Source organism: Urocampus carinirostris, chromosome 6 (assembly GCF_059441175.1).
Source record: "Urocampus carinirostris isolate Australia breed hairy pipefish chromosome 6, RoL_Ucar_1.0, whole genome shotgun sequence".
NCBI classification, from domain to species: domain Eukaryota; kingdom Metazoa; phylum Chordata; class Actinopteri; order Syngnathiformes; family Syngnathidae; genus Urocampus; species Urocampus carinirostris.
The window spans coordinates 31,757,209-31,774,582 of NC_142354.1; the positions used below are offsets into that span (position 1 = coordinate 31,757,209).

At 40.1% G+C, this 17,374-nt stretch overlaps 2 protein-coding genes across 2 annotated transcripts; both read left to right on the forward strand.

The window, feature by feature from the left end:
* Positions 1-978: 978 nt before the first annotated feature.
* uqcrc1 (ubiquinol-cytochrome c reductase core protein 1) lies at positions 979-10,807 on the forward strand. Its single transcript, XM_088338726.1, has 13 exons — positions 979-1,143; positions 3,178-3,318; positions 3,396-3,482; positions 3,697-3,826; positions 3,909-4,107; positions 4,208-4,287; positions 4,363-4,478; positions 5,098-5,241; positions 5,518-5,678; positions 5,768-5,853; positions 5,932-6,020; positions 10,299-10,374; positions 10,457-10,807. Exons 1-13 carry the CDS (start codon positions 1,000-1,002, stop codon positions 10,519-10,521), a joined length of 1,518 nt encoding a protein of 505 aa, XP_088194852.1. The 5' UTR covers positions 979-999; the 3' UTR covers positions 10,522-10,807.
* Positions 10,808-13,695: 2,888 nt separating this feature from the next.
* On the forward strand, positions 13,696-16,095 carry LOC148364580 (urocortin-3-like). Its single transcript, XM_088337225.1, has 2 exons — positions 13,696-13,860; positions 15,468-16,095. The coding sequence occupies exon 2, from the start codon at positions 15,478-15,480 to the stop codon at positions 15,763-15,765; it is 288 nt and encodes a 95-aa protein (XP_088193351.1). The 5' UTR covers positions 13,696-13,860; positions 15,468-15,477; the 3' UTR covers positions 15,766-16,095.
* Positions 16,096-17,374: the final 1,279 nt, after the last annotated feature.

Here is a 17,374-nt window from a genome sequence, read left to right on the forward strand (position 1 = left end):
TTTTACAATTACCAAGGAAACCAGTAGTATCTGTTTAATGTGGGGAAGCAAACACCTACCCAAAAAAATGGCCTATAGAGGTATGGGCACTGCCAGGCCGCACTTGCCCAAGACACACCAAAGGAAGTGCTGCCTCTACGACCCTGGCAGTTAAGGGATCCGTGAACCGTGATCCATTTAAACACTTGTTTGTTTACCCTGAAACCAACGAGCAAACCATCTTCACAAGCTCAAGTGTTTGTTTAACAAATAAAAGTGGACATGTTTTTTAGATGCACCTTGCATATCAGTGAAGAAGTGGACCGTGTGAAGTAAATTGCTTTGTAGCAAGGGTTCACTCCATATACTCTTTTAAAGGAAGTTCTTCTAAATATGGTTTGTAATGTTTACTCTATCTAATCTATCAATCTATGATGAAAACAAAAGCAGAGTTGTTTTTTTCCCTCGGGTTAAAGTCACAAAAATGGCTACCAACGCATAGAAATTTCCATATATCAATATCTTAAATGTCAACCTGTACATTTTCCCGTATTTTACATGTTTTTTGATTATTTCTAATTATGTAAGCCGTATGACATCTTTTACAGTATTTGTTTTAATACACTGCTACTGTATAATAGGCAACACTAAATCTACATCTAGTGGGGAAAAAAACTTAAAAAAAAAAAAAAAAAAAAAAAAAGATCCAGAAAGAATTGTTTGTGTTTTATTTTTTCATTTGGTAAATAAAATACATTCGTTTGCACAAATTTTCTTTGTCTTAATTATACATCGTCTGCCTTACTGAAAGTAAATACGTGCCGCGTTGTGTTTGTAAGGTTTATTAACACTTAATAAGGGGGGGTTGCAATCATTACGGGGATAAATTGGTTGAAGCCGACTGGTATGATATATTTTAATAATTTTATAAACAAACCATTATATAAAATCCCGATCTTTTTTTTTTTTTGCTTTAAATTGACACATTTTAAACACGGGGTGGCGACAAACAATTCGGAGATGGATGACAACCGAAACGCAAACGAAGAAGCGTATTACGCTTTTACAACGGATATTGTCTTTGCTGACCAGCAAAGTAAAATGGCGGCGTCCGTGTGCCGAGTCGGAAGCACCGTGGGACGTGTACTTGCCAGGACCCGCAGTGTAAGCAAGGTTTTGAATTCTCAACCATAAACAAAAACAGTGGAAGTTTTATCTAGCGTCTAATGTGAAAATGAACTGACTCCCAATCTAGAGAGAAGCTGTTTTCTTAAGCTTTTCGCCAGTGCTACCCTCGGTTAGCATTTTAGCATCGGTTAGCTTGGCGTTAATGCAAGGTCAACTGTCAAACTGTATATAGGTGTTTATCGCTGTTTTATAGTTTTATGTTAAATGTTACATTTCTTACATAGTTAAAAGCATCAGCTTGTTTTTTTTCTTCTGTCAAAATGAGTATGTCCCCGTTTGCCCTTTCAAAACATAGCTTGGCTTAGTTGTGTTTGGTAACTAGTAAAAGATAAAGTGATGCGCTTGTATATAGTGACTCACTGTTATCTAATTTGACCTTAGCTGCAAGATCAATGTATGTGTTACTCAAGTTAAATTAATTTTGAAAAAAAATGTCATTACTGGCGTTGATTTCAACAAAGTGTACATTGTCACATTGAGATTAGACGTGACACTTTAGGATGGAGATAAAATAGAAAACTCTAAAGCAGGGGTCGGGAACCTTTTTGACTCAAAGAGCCATAAAAGCAAAAAATATTAATTTTATTTTGGGAAAGAGCCACGCCATATATTATGAGACAAATTTACTAAATTGCTAAACCCGCGCCCCAGGCAAAAGCTTAGTCTTCAGCACATTTATTTTTGATGATTTGATAAAAATTATGAAAAGAGAATAATGCCAGAGCCCCTGTCCCAAATTCAACAAACAGACCACTTTAAACTTGTCTCTTTCTTGCAATTACTCAAGATCGGTTAAACTCCTTTTGACCCTTTTTTCATACATATTGGTTTCAAAACCAGATGCAAGCATTTATTTTGTAAAGACGTCACAACATTCTAAGAATAGAGAGCCTTATGTGCTTACCTTTGGCGAGAGATGGGAGGGAATGCTTGTACTTTTTGCATAGCTCCACCCATCCCTCCCACTCACCCAATCAAATGACTAAGTTCTCTTCCGGTGTTTTGGCGTATTTACAGTTCTGTGGATTCATCATAAAGTATCTGAACACTGAACACAGATTATATAGTGAACTTTTATATAAAGGATTCTTTAGCGTTGTACAGCCAAAACGAGTTTTCCCCCCCCCTTTTTTTGTGTGACACCTTGACTGTAAATTGTAGTGAAAAACGTTCCCTATATATACTGCGAAGTGTTTCCTTTGCATTTAGCTTTGGTTTGGCTTTACGTGTACCTGAATAGCATAGACATTCCCGGTTTTGAACAAGATGGAGAAATTTTGCATGCAATCAAATTGGTCTCTGAGCCATAGGTACTCATAGAAAGAGCCATATATGGCTCGCGAGCCATAGGTTCCCGACCCATGCTCTAAAGGATTAAAATTGTTTGCATGACGAAGACACTGATAATAGTGCGTGTAGAACGGCCCAAGTAGTTAGTGCATCATAAAAAACTATTATAGAAATTGAGCAGCAAAATTGAGAATTTGTAATCCTACATGAGTGCAATTTTTTGTAGTTTTGTGTGCTTGTTTAGGGTGGTGATAGCCCTGGGGAAGAAACTGTTGCTGAGCCTAAAAGGGGCCTGCAGTGACTGTTAATATAAAGAAATATAGTGCTATTTAGGCTGCAATTCGAAAACATTTGAAAATGGACAGTATACTTTTTTAAAAAATTTATGAATCAAGCGCTCTCATTTCAGAATTTAATTTGCTAAATATTGTAAATTGCTGGTCATCAATTGTGTCATAATCTAATGTTATCTCATACAAAGTGGGACAATTCTGGATTTGTTTTTTTTCCCTAAGACCTGTCTAGAGTGAGTGTTAGTATTGCATTACAATTAGTTTTAAATACATTTTTAGTTTGACAAGTTAGCACAGGTTATTCTATTTTTAAACCAATAAAAAACTATTACAATTGGTTTATTTGAAATAATTAAGGTGACTGGAAAGAAACAAGGGTCAGATGTATTATTTACAGAAAAAAATAACAATCATCTTACCCTTCTAGCCGCTCCTGTTGTCTTTGAGGCGTGGACAAACTTCAGTCAGCTATGCCCAAAGCTTGCTGGGTGCCCCCGAAACCCGTCTCTCTGCCCTTGAAAATGGATTAAGGATTGCATCTGAAGAAACAGGACATGCTACATGCACTGTAGGTGCTTTTCAATATGTTTAACTAATTTGGTTTGCAGTTGTGCCAACCGCTCGATCTCTGCATATTTGTGTTAGGTTGGACTGTGGATCGGTGCTGGCAGTCGCTATGAGAGTGAAAAGAACAATGGAGCCGGATTTTTTGTGGAGCATATGGCTTTCAAGGTACTCATTGATTAGTTACAGAAAATGGACAGATATAAGTGTTTTGTTTTATCAAAGAATTGCTCACATTTTAGCAATATTATGCACAAATTTGTTTTATACAACCACGTAGAAACTACAAACAACACTTCTGCTTAGACAAAGAATCAACTATGTAAAATAATAAGTCTAGACAAATTTAAACTATTAGAACCTTGTATATTTTCCTTTGTAGGGAACGAAGAAGTACCCTCAAGACGCCTTGGAGAAGCAGGTGCAGTCTATGGGTGCTCACTTGAGTGCCTACACGTCAAGGGAACACACCGCATACTTTATGAAGGTTTTAGCTAAAGACCTGCCCAAAGGTACCACGACTTAATGTCGAAAGCAGTAAGAGTTGAAGATAAAGTGGTATTAAACGTTCGTCCGTAACTTTTGTTTTCTAAGCTGTGGAGCTGCTATCCGAGGTGGTGCAAAACTGTTCTCTGAGTGAGGCGGAGATTGAGCTGCAGCGAAGTGTCGTCCTGCGCGAACTAGAAGAAGTGGAAGGCAACCTTCAAGAAGTTTGTCTAGACATGCTGCATGCAACTGCTTTTCAGGGTACACCTTTGGGTCGCAGTGTTTTGGGACCGTCCACAAATGCCAGGTAAGAGGTTGAGGGGGTTATCTTTAGTATGATGACGCGCTCAATTGTTGGACCCCTTCAATGTGCAAATCCCCTATGATACACTTTTGATTTCTTTTAGAACTCTTACCCGTGACAATTTAGTGGAATACGTCAACCTCCATTACAAGGCGCCCCGCATGGTTCTGGCTGCAGCTGGAGGTCAGCCCGCTTTCTGCTGCCATCTGCATTATTCGTGTTAAAGATGGGCCATGACGTGATGTACTCAATCTGCAGGCGTGAACCACGACGAGCTAGTGGGTTTGGCACAGACTCACTTGAGCGGAGTCCCATTTAACTACGAGAAAGATGCCGTTCCTCTGTTGTCACCATGCCGATTTACTGGAAGTGAGGTGAGCTCCTTAAATACTTCTGCTAAGATACTTGAAGGATTTTTGCATAAATTGCAACTATTTTACTCCTGGCCGCCACCTTTGGATTGTGTAATTATTGCAGCCTTTGTCAGCACGATATGATGGACATGCAAGTACGTGCATGTTGACAGACTCAACACTGATTGAAAATTGAAACAAAACTGGGACAATGGACAGGGATGCGAGAGCACAAAAATGATGCCTCACGAGGGATTTGTATCGGATATGGGCTCTTTGAAGTCATTTTTAACATACCTATTAGAGAAAATATGTAACTAATTTTTTTAAAGAACATTTCAACCCATGCCTCCAATCTTTTAATGTAATTTGATTACTTGCATTTTCAAGGGGACAAACTGGAAAACCATCATCGAATGCTTCAGAAATCCTAAAAAATAGCAATGTTGGAGAATTCAGTTTGAGACCTTAAAGCTCTTGTATAATTAAACAACATTCTTTTCATATTTTGAAAAAAGAAAAAACTTGTTCAGTGCCATTGATGATTTTACACATCATTTAACAGGGGTGTTGACATTGAATAAGTTAATGTGATATTGGCACGTTGTCTCTCTCTCTCTCTCTCTCTCTCTCCCCCCAGATCCGCATGCGGGATGACGCCCTGCCCTTTGCTCACATCGCTATTGCTGTGGAGGGGCCCGGTGTTACCAGCCCAGATATTGTTCCTCTTATGGTTGCCAACGCTACTATCGGAAACTTTGACATTACTTCTGGTGGTGGAAAGGTTAGACTGCTCCACAATCATAATTTACATTCTTTGTCAAAGCGTCAACCACCTGAGGATGATTGTGTTATGAGCGGGCATGATAGAGGGGTAAATAAACGTTCCTCTCTTAAAACCTGGGTCAGGGGTCCTGCCCTCTGCCTCCGGACCTGTCAGTAGGAACACTGCCAGCACAATGTTTTAATGTTGATACTACCAATTTTTCCCCACTGAAAATAAGCAATGAAAATAGCACACCATACTCACCTTGTGAAATATATTCCTTATTTCATAAAGAACATGAGCAGCCGTCTGGCCCGCATGGTCGTGGAGGAAAACTTGTGTAACAGCTTCCAGTCCTTCTACTCGTCCTACAGCGATACCGGTCTGCTGGGCCTCTACTTTGTGTCCGATAGGTTCCAGATTGACGACATGATGTATGCAGCGCAGAACGTGTGGTGAGTAACGGAACTCGTTGCGCAAATCACATCAACCGCTTGGGTTCAGTCTTGCGTCAGGATACTGAGTCATGCTTTGCCCTGCGCAGGATGAATCTGTGCACCACATTCACTGAAAGCGACTTGGCCAGAGGCAAGAATGCTCTCAAGGCCAGTTTGGTGGCACAGCTCAATGGTACGAAATGTTGTTTACAAGACAAACATAGACTAAGATGAATCTTTAATTCAATACAACCTCCTCACCGGAAAAAAGGAACAACGCCGATTTGTGACGACATTGGCAGGCAGATTCTCAACTATGGACGACGCATTCCTCTGGCTGAGTGGGATGCTCGCATCGACGTGAGTTTGTTTACCCTGCTGCCAGAAATGCAATCACTTTTGCACACTACTAATCGGCAATTTTGCACAAAAAATAAGGTAACATTATTTTTGGGCAGGCTGGAACTGGGGAAAAAGGAAAGAAATTATTTTTTTCTATCCACTACTACCTCTATTTAAAAAAGACAGCATGAAGTAAATAATAAAAAAAACATTAAGTAAATATACAACTACATATAATTACAAATAATTCAAGTTTTCTTTCATTGAATATTTTGATTGAATAATCTTATTTTCCCCATAAAATGTGAAATTATTGTTGGAAATTAGTTCTCAAATGCCACTTGTTTATTTTTTAAATCCCGCCATTAAGTAAAAGTTGAGGCTTAGTATTCCCCTGATGTTTGGGCTGTGGCTAGCCAATATTTTGCTATTCAGGGACCCATTTGATTTTCAACTCATTATAAATACAGCAGACAAAAAACATTTTGTTTGATTCTGGTCAACTTAATTTCATTTTTAGCTACTTGACATCTTGCCTGCAATTCAAATCAAGTCAAGTCAAGTCATTTTTATTTGTATAGCCCTAAATCACGAAGAGTCTCAAAGGGCTTCACAGATTGTTACACTATATTACACAAACTATTTTCAACCGACAAGAGGAGTAGGTTATTCATATGCAATGGAGTAGAAGTGAGTTTTAAGTTTAGATTTAAACATTTCCACTGAGGTTGCAGATCGAATCTCAGGGGGAAGAGCATTCCACAGCACCGGTGCCCGGATGGAGAACGCTCTCGAACCAGCAGAAGACTTTTTTGCTCTCGGGATCATCAGAAGACCAGCACTCTCAGATCGTAGGCTTCGGACCGGGACATAGTGGCAGATCAGATCTGAAAGATAAGAGGGAGCAAGTCCATGTATGATTTTGTACAATACTAAGAGAACTTTGAAGTCACATCTTTGGCTAACTGGGAGCCAATGCAGGTTAGCCAAAATCGGTGTTATGTGATCGTACTTTTTTGTCCTGGTTAAGAGCCTCGCTGCGGCATTTTGTACTAGCTGAAGAGACTTGATTCTGGACTTCGGGAGACCGGAGAGTAGTGCATTGCAGTAATCGAGACGGGGGGTAACAAATGCATGAATTATTGTTTCCGCATCAGACTGAGACAGTATTGAACGGATTTTAGCAATGTTGCGAAGATGGAAGAAGGCAGTTCTAGTAATTTGCTTTACATGCATCTCAAAGGATAGATCAGGGTCAAATATGACACCTAAATTTTTAACTGAGTCACTCTGTGTGATGTGACATTTGTCAATGTTCACAGCAGTTTTTGAGAATAAGTCCCGGCATTTAGAAGGACCAATGACTAACATTTCAGTCTTTTCAGAGTTAAGACGCAAGAAATTGAGTGACATCCACTCTTTTATCTCAGTGAGACAGGCCTCCAAATTTCCACAGTTTAGTGTGGAAGATTCCTCCAACGGAAGATATAGTTGAGTGTCGTCTGCATAGCAATGGAAGCTGATATTGTACTTGCGAATAATATCACCTAATGGAAGCATGTAAATGTTGAAAAGTAGGGGGCCGAGCACTGAACCCTGCGGAACACCGCAGGTAACATTAAAGGGCTCAGATGTCGTTTCACCATATTTAACACAGTGCGTCCTATCTGAGAGGTAGGATTTGAACCACGAGAGGACAGCTCCTGAGAGACCAATCCATTTTTCCAACCGTTCTAGTAGGATATTGTGGCGCACTGTGTCAAAAGCAGCACTAAGATCCAGCAGCAGCAAAAGTGATGAAGCGCCAGAATCCATTGACATTAGGAGATCATTTGTTACCTTGATCAGAGCTGTCTCAGTAGAGTGGTTAGCCCTGAATCCTGATTGCATGGATTCAAAAAGGTTATTCTCGGATATGAAAGCATTCAGCTGCTGTGCCACTACTCTTTCGAGTACTTTAGAGAGGAAAGGTAGGTTTGACACAGGTCTGTAATTACTTAGTATTTCTGGATCAAGGTTGGGTCGTTTCAGTGTGGGTTTAATAACGGCGGACTTAAAAGCTGCTGGAACTACACCTGAGGAGAGTGATGTATTTATAATATTTAGAACTGAAGGCCCAAGGACGCTAAAAAGACTTTTAATAAGTGAACCTGGGAGCGGGTCGAACTGGCAAGTTGTCGGTTTGGCCGCATTCACCACTTGTTTGAGATCATCAAGTGACAGTTCACTAAAACCGGCCATTTTCCCAGGGCAGCCACCCTGTCGTGCATCTGTAAATTTCAGTCCTTTAATACGTGTGGTACTAACAATATCTTTTGCAATTTCTTCCTGTATGCATTGAATCTTCTTAGTGAAGAAGACCATTAACTCCTGAGCAGAGTGTGTCGAACTGTCTGCGATAGGCTGTTGCCTTGTAAGCGATGCTACAGTGTCAAAAAGGGCTTTGGGGTTGTTCTTTTGAGACGCAATCACCTTCGAAAGGTAGGCCGATTTTGCAGAGGCAAGGGCCGCTTTATACTTTAACAAGCTGTCACACCAGGTTTGATGGAAAACCTCAAGCTTGGTAGCGCGCCATTTTCTCTCCCATTTCCTGCATTCTTTTTTAAGGGTTCTAGTTTCATCAGTAAACCAAGGTGTGCGTCTTTTAGGACGTGATTTTAGTTTTATGGGCGCTATTGAATCCAGCACACTAGTCAGGGTGGTATTGAACTCATTCATGAGTGAGTCAATCGAGCCATTGTATTTAGGAAAGGACGCAACTGCTCCAGGAAGGAGTTCAAAGAGCTCAGAAACTGTGCCAGTGCTTATATTGCGTCCGCTAAATCCCTCATCTTTATTAACTCTACATTTAGTTAGCACCTCAAATGTCACTAAATAATGATCAGAGATAACAGTAGTACACGGTAGCACCATAATGTTTGAGGTTAAAACTCCTCGAGTCAGAATCAAGTCTAGCGTGTTCCCATTTTTATGGGTTGGCAAGTCAACCAGTTGAGTAAAACCAAATGCATCAATTAGAGAACTAAACGCAATAGTAAGTGAACTGTGTGGGGAGTTCATATGAATGTTAAAGTCTCCCATAATTATAATTTTGTCTGCATAGGTTACTAGTTCAGACAAAAGTTCAGCAAATTCGTCTAAGAAAGTTGTGTATGGCCCAGGTGCACGATAGATAGTTATTACATCAATTGACAATTGAGGGGACCGCATCACAAGAGCCTCAAACGTTTTGTAATTATTAGAGGTACGTGTATTAAATTTGAGCGATTTTTCAGAGATTAGCGCAACACCACCACCTCTTTTCAGCGTGCGTGCTATATGACTACTCTCGTAGTCTGGGGGAGAGGCATAATTTAGCGCTAAGTGCTCATCCGGGCGTAACCACGTTTCACAAAGACCCATACAGTTAAGTTTATAATCACGAATAATGTTATCAACAAGTAAAGCTTTTGGAGCAAGCGATCTAATATTTAACAGACCAAATTTCAGTTTTGCTGAATCATTTGACTTAGCTGAACTCTTTGTAGTCTTTGTCGAGATCTTCAAAAGCTCCCGGCGTTGTGGCCGTTCGTGAGCGCTGAGTTTAAAGCGTCGGTTGTCCGGCGAGGAATGAATGGTGGAATTAGTTACATCCTCGCGTCCATCCTCGCGTCCATCTTGCTGCTTGGACTTCACACGCTTCACACATCTACCTGCACGGCAACCACGTTTCTGTTTTCTTTCTTTACGGGGCCGCCGCCGTCGTTTATTAAGAGGAATAGCTGTCCACAAGGATGCCGGGTCTCTTTGAAGTTCGCTCGGTATATCATAGGCGTTATAAAAAGTGCCCGAAAAGTCGAAATTTAGACGCCCACCCAACCGAATAAGTTCGTCCCTACTGTAAGTGTTTTTGGCCACACATGTGTCCAAAAGTGAAAGCAAAAAAGACAAGAGAACGGCAATAAATAGAAGATTAGCTGGACGAGCCGCAAGCATGTATCCATGCGCCGCCATAAGCCTGACTTAGATGCATTTATGCGCCTGTCACTTACAGAGCGGTGCTAATGTTATTTTCAGTGAGGCTAGCTACTAATGCTAGCCATTATAGCCATTCGGAGTGGTGCATTTCCTCTAGAAAGGCATCAGAGCTAAGTTACAGAAGCTCATGGGGGCAAATTCTGCAGCAGAGCAGAAGGAGAAACATTTTTTTTTAATAATTTTGATAAATAGTCCATTATTTGAGAAACGAGACAAAATTGAATCAATCTCGGGTGGAAAAAACGCCCCAAACATCACACATTTGATTCAACTTTTCAGGCCGTGTCTGCCAGAATGGTGCGGGACGTCTGCTCTAAATACATCTACGATAAGTGTCCGGCTGTGGTGGGAATCGGTGAGTTCTCATGGCGTATTCCTTATTTCCACTTCACTTGAAACTTTTTGATTCATTCATTTTCCTCCCATGTCTCCCTCAGGCCCCATTGAGCAGCTGCCTGACTACAACAGAATACGCAGTGCTATGTACTGGTTGAGGTTTTAAATCTCATCGTGTCTTCTCTACGTCCACGCAAGGCGCGTGTACAGACACACTCAATCCTTATTTCCTTTCCCCTCCACTCACTATTTTCACGTCAACAGAGTAGAGATCATCAATTTGTATCTTGGTTCAAACACCGCATAATGTCATCGACAGGCACGTGTGTATATGTGCGTGTTGTAGGTAGGCTTCAATTATTCTTTTGAAGTCTCGGTGTATCCTAAATCCAGCAATCATGGGAAAAAAAGTATATTTATCATTTCTGTAAGATGAATTTCTGTCAACTATTGTACTTCAGATTCAGATTCAGATCTACTTTATTGTCATTCTAGTACACGTGTATACAGAACGAAATGTCGATGGATCTGACTCCCACAGTTTCCCTCAGTGTCCTTCAGTGTACAGATATAAATAAAGCTGTATTGTGTTATTTACCATAGTGCCGATAGTGCAAGAAGAGACGCTAACCAGATGTGCAAGATGGGCAGTCAGGTTAACAAGTCAGGTACACAGTACCATTATATGCTGAAGATCTCCTTCTGACAGAAATAAAAGAGTAAATGTGTATTAAGTGTTGTGATTGTATATCATGCATGAATGTGTGTGATGAAAGTTAATGTTTGGCCTACGATAGACAGCTTGTCAACACTAACTGGCTGATATTAAATGCCACCTAAACTTGGGGCATGACTAGGTCAGTGTGAATGCATTAAAGGAACGGAACAAAATGCTGCAGGTGGCAGAACTGAACTATACAAACTTGAGAACCCAGTTCAGGTAATTACTTATTACAATAGACCCTCACATTCACCACATTCACTGAAAGCGACTTGGCCAGGTAGAAACGGTTCAACTTGACCAAACGTTTGTAAATATTAACCTTTTTTTTGTCGACTTTAACTTGATTTCAAAAGCCATTAAAAAGTCCTTAAAAGGTCTTATATACAATTTCCCTTAAGCTGTATTAACGCCGGGCAGGGGTGTACTCTACTGTATCAAATTGATATTGACAGTTTAGTTAGAAATTATATATTTTTGATATGTCAGCGCTATAATCATTTCATCATTCATAGACAATAGTTGGATTTACAGACTAACGTAGAACTTCTACACTTTTATCTGACTCATCAGCTTCGAGTTATGACTTACCGTAATCTTACATGAATATCACAAATACACAGAATTTTATATATATATATATATATATATATATATGCGACTGACTGGTGCAACTCATGAGTGCTCGGTAGTCGGGAGGACGGGCTTTATGACGTGTTTTCAACCGCTTCTTCCTTGATCTGTAGCCATCCTTAACGCAGGAACCCCTGAGGGCCATGGTAATCGAGTTCAACCTCAACTCATTAGTGAGATGAGGAACGCTGCGGTGATGAGATGCACTGGAGGTGCTTCAGTGGACGAGGTACTTCTTTGCCCTGACATCTTCCGGAATCCTTTTTGTACATAAATGCACTGAAATCTCATATTAGCTCAATTAAAGCTTATAAAACTCAAGTCATCTTAGATGAGTCGCCACAACACATCCCAAAAATGCAATTGCCTCTTTTAAAGATGCAATGTTATGGTTCAAAAGCTGTTGCTGTTAAGTTAATGAAGCCTGTGATATCTTCTCAGAGTATTTGGGATTGCTCGATCATGTAGAACTGCTTCTTTTAGAGCCTTTAACGTAGGCAGCTCTGTTATGGGGTGTGACAGGTAAAGTGTCAAAACGAGCAGGCATATGCCAAGCTTCAGCTCTTTTCATTGCATAAATAATATTAAGGTTGCATGTAATTGGCGAAATTATATCCCATGTTCCAGTGCATTTACTGTCTCAACAAAATATCCGCCAAGCATAACACATCGCCCATGAACATGTAACTATAAAATTGGAGCATACAAAGTTAGAAGCAGTCGTTATGAAGGTCTGAATTGATTAATCTAAAACATTGATTGAATTACATCATCCTCCAAGTGTCACTGAGCTTGGATGTTTGTAGTTCAACCCAAGTAAATTAGTATTAGACAAGTATCAATAAGGGCAGCACTGTGGTTAGCGCTTGTGCGGCACTGTTCTGAGGTCATGAGATAAAACTTTCCTGTGTGGAGTTTGCATTTTCTCCCCGTGCTTGCATGAATTTCCTCCGGGCACTCCGGTTTCCTCCCACATTCCAAAAACATGCATGTCAGGTAAATTGGCCGGTCCAAATTGTCCCGCCGTGTGAATGAGTGAGTTGTCTGTGTCTGCTCTATGACTGGCTGGCTACCAGTTCTGGGTATCCACTGCCCAAAGATGGCTGTGATGGGCTCCAGCACCCCCGCGACCCTACTGAGGATAAGTGTTGCAGATAATGGATGTATATATATAAAGTTCAGTGTATTTGTGATATTCAATAATGGCAGCACGGCGGCGCAGTAGTTAGCGCATGTGCGGCACAGTTCTGAGGTCATGCGATTGAACCTTCCTGTGTGAAGTTTGCATATTCTCCCTGTGGTTGCTTGGGTTTCCTCCGGGCACTCCGGTTTCCTCCCACATTCCAAAAACATGCATGTCAGGTTAATTGGCCGGTCCAAATTGTCCCTAGGTGTGAATGAGCACGTGAGTTGTGTTTCTGTTTGCCCTGCGACAGGCCGGCAACCAGTTCAGGGTGTCCCCTGCCCACTGCCACTGGGATGTACTCCAGCATCCCCGCGAAGTAGTAAGGAATCACAGTATTTACAGTCCTGTATATCATACTTTTGCTCAATCCTGGTTTATACTTTTGATTATGCACGTCCGATTCTAAAGATTGATTATTGTTTTATTTTACCAGGGGCCAGTTTATTAATAACTATATTACTGGATTGAAAAAACACTTTCAATACAAGACCTGAAAATTAATGTGGCACATTAAGAAATATTGCACACAAATGACAGGAATTTCAAAGGTCAGTTTTAGCACTAATCACATTTGACACATTATTTTTCTGCGTGATGAATCGAATGAATGCCTCAATGTGGCTGAGCTCCCATCTCTTTATTTTCAGGATCCATTACATTCGGACAACTTCACTGTGCGTTGACCATGTCATGACGGGACGCTGATGGTGATTGTGTTATTTTTAGACTGAAAAAATACATAGCGTGGAGGAAATGAGATTAAATGAAGTGAGGGAGAACATAAACAGAGAGAGAAGGCGAAACCAAGAAAGAAGGGGTCGAGCGGGACTCTTGGTCATTCCGACGTCCTACTTGAAGACATTTTCCTGTGAATATTTGAATATCCTGATTTCTTTTTTTCAGCACTGAAAGTTTCCACGGCGTTTTTTCTTTAGTTAAGCGACAATCCATTGCAGTGACACTGAGTAAGTACAATTCTTCACACACTTAATCAGGACTTGTGAGTTGCTTGTGATTCTTTCTTTTGCAATATTATTATAAAATGTGAATTAATGACAAACACCTACAATTTGCATAAAGATAAGGACTAACAGTCTTAAAACACTGTTTCTTCCCCAGGGCCATCACCACCCTGAACAAGCACACAAGACAGTGAAAACCATACTGATGTCTTGACAAATGATGTATATTGATATGTAGCAAAATGTTGCTAGTAATGTCATAGCACAATATTCTGATTCATTTCAAACTAGGCTATTTTACATGTAAATATTTCATCAGCGTTTTTCAAGTAAATTGCCCAATTTTATATTTGCCAAACAGCGTTCAACTGTTATGTACTTTTGCATTTTTCCTGTGATTGACTGGCAGCAGATTACTATTTTTTTAAATATATTTTTCAACTGCTCATGAAGTAGAAAAGTGAAATATATTCAACAAAGAAAATTCTTTAATTAAGCTGTTTAACATTGCACTGCAAAAAACAAACTGTTTTAAATATTTTCCGATTTTTATTGTTTTCTCATTTAGCTCAAAAAAATGACACTGGTAGACAATGTTTTCTTATTTTAAGAATTGTTTTGTGATAGATAAACTATATTAAAATGCGAAAAACAGGTTGAAAATTTAGTAAAATCCATAATTGCGCCATAAAGAAAATATGTTTTTCTAATTTCACCAACAACTCATGATGACAATGACAGTTTACCGTATATTCCCAAGGCACAACTGATTAAAAGGTGCGCTTTCGAATTTCTGGCAAATTGTAGTTTTTATGACGCACCTTATAGTAGGGAAATATGGTACAGTATAATTATTAACCAAAATAAATAACCTGACCCAGTGACCACCTTCAATAAGTGTGCCATGAGTTTTAAATGTAAAATAAAACTGCCTTGGCTCAAAAAAGGCTGAGAAACACAAGTGAATATACCTTAATATCATTTTTTTCTCTTTTGATTATTCCCTCAGGTATTTTATTTCATGATTATCATGGAAGCACGTCTTAATATATTGACCAGTGTTTTTCAACCAGTGTGCCGGGGCACACTAGTGTGCCGTGAGACCTCGTCTAGTGTACCGCTGGAATTTGCCCAATTTTATCTTTCCAAAAAATCAGGCCATTATTCAGCATTTTTGCTATATTCAGACGAAGAACTCTAACTGTCGTTGATATCAGTAGGTGGCAATTGATTTGTATATACTCTTTATATACTAATTATCTGCTAATGAGTTAGCACAGCACAGTAATAACTTAATTTGTTTAACAAGCGGTTTAAGATTGCCCTGTAAAAAATAAAAACACAAATAAAGCACATCATTCTTTTTTATTTTAAGTTATTTTCTTCTTTTTATATACTAATTATCTGCTTATGAGGTAGTATAGTGAAATATTGGACATAACTTCATTTTCAAACATTTTCGACGGACGGTGTGCCTTGGAACTTTTTCATAAATAAAAGTGTACCTTGGTTCAAAAAAGGGTTGAAAAACACTGTTTTAGACAATGTTCACTACATTGTTAATAAAGACACAAAGACAATTCCAATAATCTTCTGTTTTTCTACATTAGACCTGCAAGCATGAGGATGATGCCGTTGTGCTTATGCCTCGCTCTGCTGCTTCCCTGCGGGATCCAAGCTCATTGGAAACGTCCCGATCCAGCCGACTCGGTATCAAATTCGTGGCCACGACCCGCCCGAGCACCACAGGCCCCCAAGAGAGCCCAGGCGGGATCCCGCTTCGCCCTGTCCCTCGATGTCCCTACCAATATTCTGAGTGTCCTCATAGACCTGGCCAAGAACCAGGACTTGAGGACCAAAGCGGCGGCTAATGCGGAACTGATGGCGCGGATCGGCAAGAGGAAATAGTGCTGGAGTTGAAGGGGGAAAAAAATCAATATTTTCCTTTCTACTAGTTAATATTTTTACTTTACATGAAGAGGAAAAGGCTGCCCTGCTCTGCACCGTTCATCCAATCTTACCCATTAAAAATCTGTTCTTTGCATGTCAACAAATACTGCTGAAATAAACGTAATTGTTTTGCTCTAGTTTTATTGATTTTTGTCAATAAGAATCAGCAGGGCAGGATGTCCGACAAACATAAGATACGACGAGGAGGATATTGACCTCAGGACATATTGTATCAATATGTCAGCCGTTGTTTGTGAGGTTTGTTACATTAAACACTTCTGGTCTGCGTTCAGCCTTCGCACTTTATGTGCTTTGTTATACGAAATTATCTTGCAGCGTGATTTATCTCACCAAGCATTAAATGTGATTCAATCGAGTGAAATAAATTGTTGACTTGATTCACTGTGGAGTTTGCGCTGATGCCCTTCATGTCCTTAAAATTATTACTCAAAAAGTATGAGACCAGGATAGATATTGATAAGAGTGGTAAGCGCCAGAAAGGATATTTATACGGGATGAAAAGAGCTATTGTTTTATATTTCACTTATACGGAATCTCTACTCACTTAATGTGCACTTCTATCTTGAATTATGTCCTGAACAAAATATTGTTGATTTGTTGGCCTGGAGATGGATATACTGCCCAAGATATCTTTAGTGTATTTTAATTATCTGTGTGATGTTTGCTGATTTGATAAAATGTACTAAAAAATAATTATGCCGGAGGTCATGTCCCATATCAACAAATATACCACCTAAATTGTGTCTCCCTCCTGCAGTCACTTAAGATTTTTGAGGTTTATTTTTACCATCCTTTTGGTCGTAAGTAACAGTTTCAAAACATGGTGCGGGCAGAGTCATTTAGGAAAAATGTCATAGAATACTGCAAACGATAAGGATACAGATTTATTTACCTTCAGAAATGGTAGAAGGCAGGCGTCACACTTGCACGTGTACATAGTCGTGCTGCTAATGGTGGGAACATGATGAGACTCGTAGCCTAAATGTGTGAAAAATCTATAATTTATCTCTGAGCCAGACGAACTCATGAAAAGAGCCATACCTGGCTCGTGAGCCATACGTTCCCTACACCTGGTCTAAAGCCAGAATGGGGCAGCAGTAGCTCAGGAGCTAAGGCGCTTGGGACCAAGATGTTGCAGGTTTGATTCCCGGCTCCCCCAAGTTAAATGTCGGAGTTTCGTTGGGCTGGACACTAAACCACCAAGGCCCTTGATAAATGGTCTACATTTCTATAGCGCTTTTCAAGTCAATGAAGACCTCTCAAGGCGCTTTACAATGTGCTTCACTCTTACCCATTCACACACACTCACACACCAATAGGGAGTCAGCCATGCAAGGCGCCAACCTGCTTATTGGGGCATTAGGGATTGTGTATCTTGCCCAAGGACACGTCGACATATAACACAGAGGAGCCGGGAATCAAACCTGCGACCTCTTGATCCCAAGACGAGCGCTCTATCTCCTGAGCTAATGCAAATATTTGGTGTGGCCACCGTGATTTTGCAGAAGCACTTTATTCCTCCTGGCTATGGATTTCACCAAATTGC

Coding starts and splice junctions, on each gene's coding strand:
- uqcrc1 (XM_088338726.1), top strand. CDS start 1,000: ATGGATGACAACCGAAACGCAAACGAAGAAGCGTATTACGCTTTTACA. Junction 3,483..3,696: donor TGGAGCATATGGCTTTCAAG/GTACTCATTGAT, acceptor TTTCCTTTGTAG/GGAACGAAGAAGTACCCTCA. Junction 4,479..5,097: donor GCCGATTTACTGGAAGTGAG/GTGAGCTCCTTA, acceptor CTCTCCCCCCAG/ATCCGCATGCGGGATGACGC.
- LOC148364580 (XM_088337225.1), top strand. CDS start 15,478: ATGAGGATGATGCCGTTGTGCTTATGCCTCGCTCTGCTGCTTCCCTGC.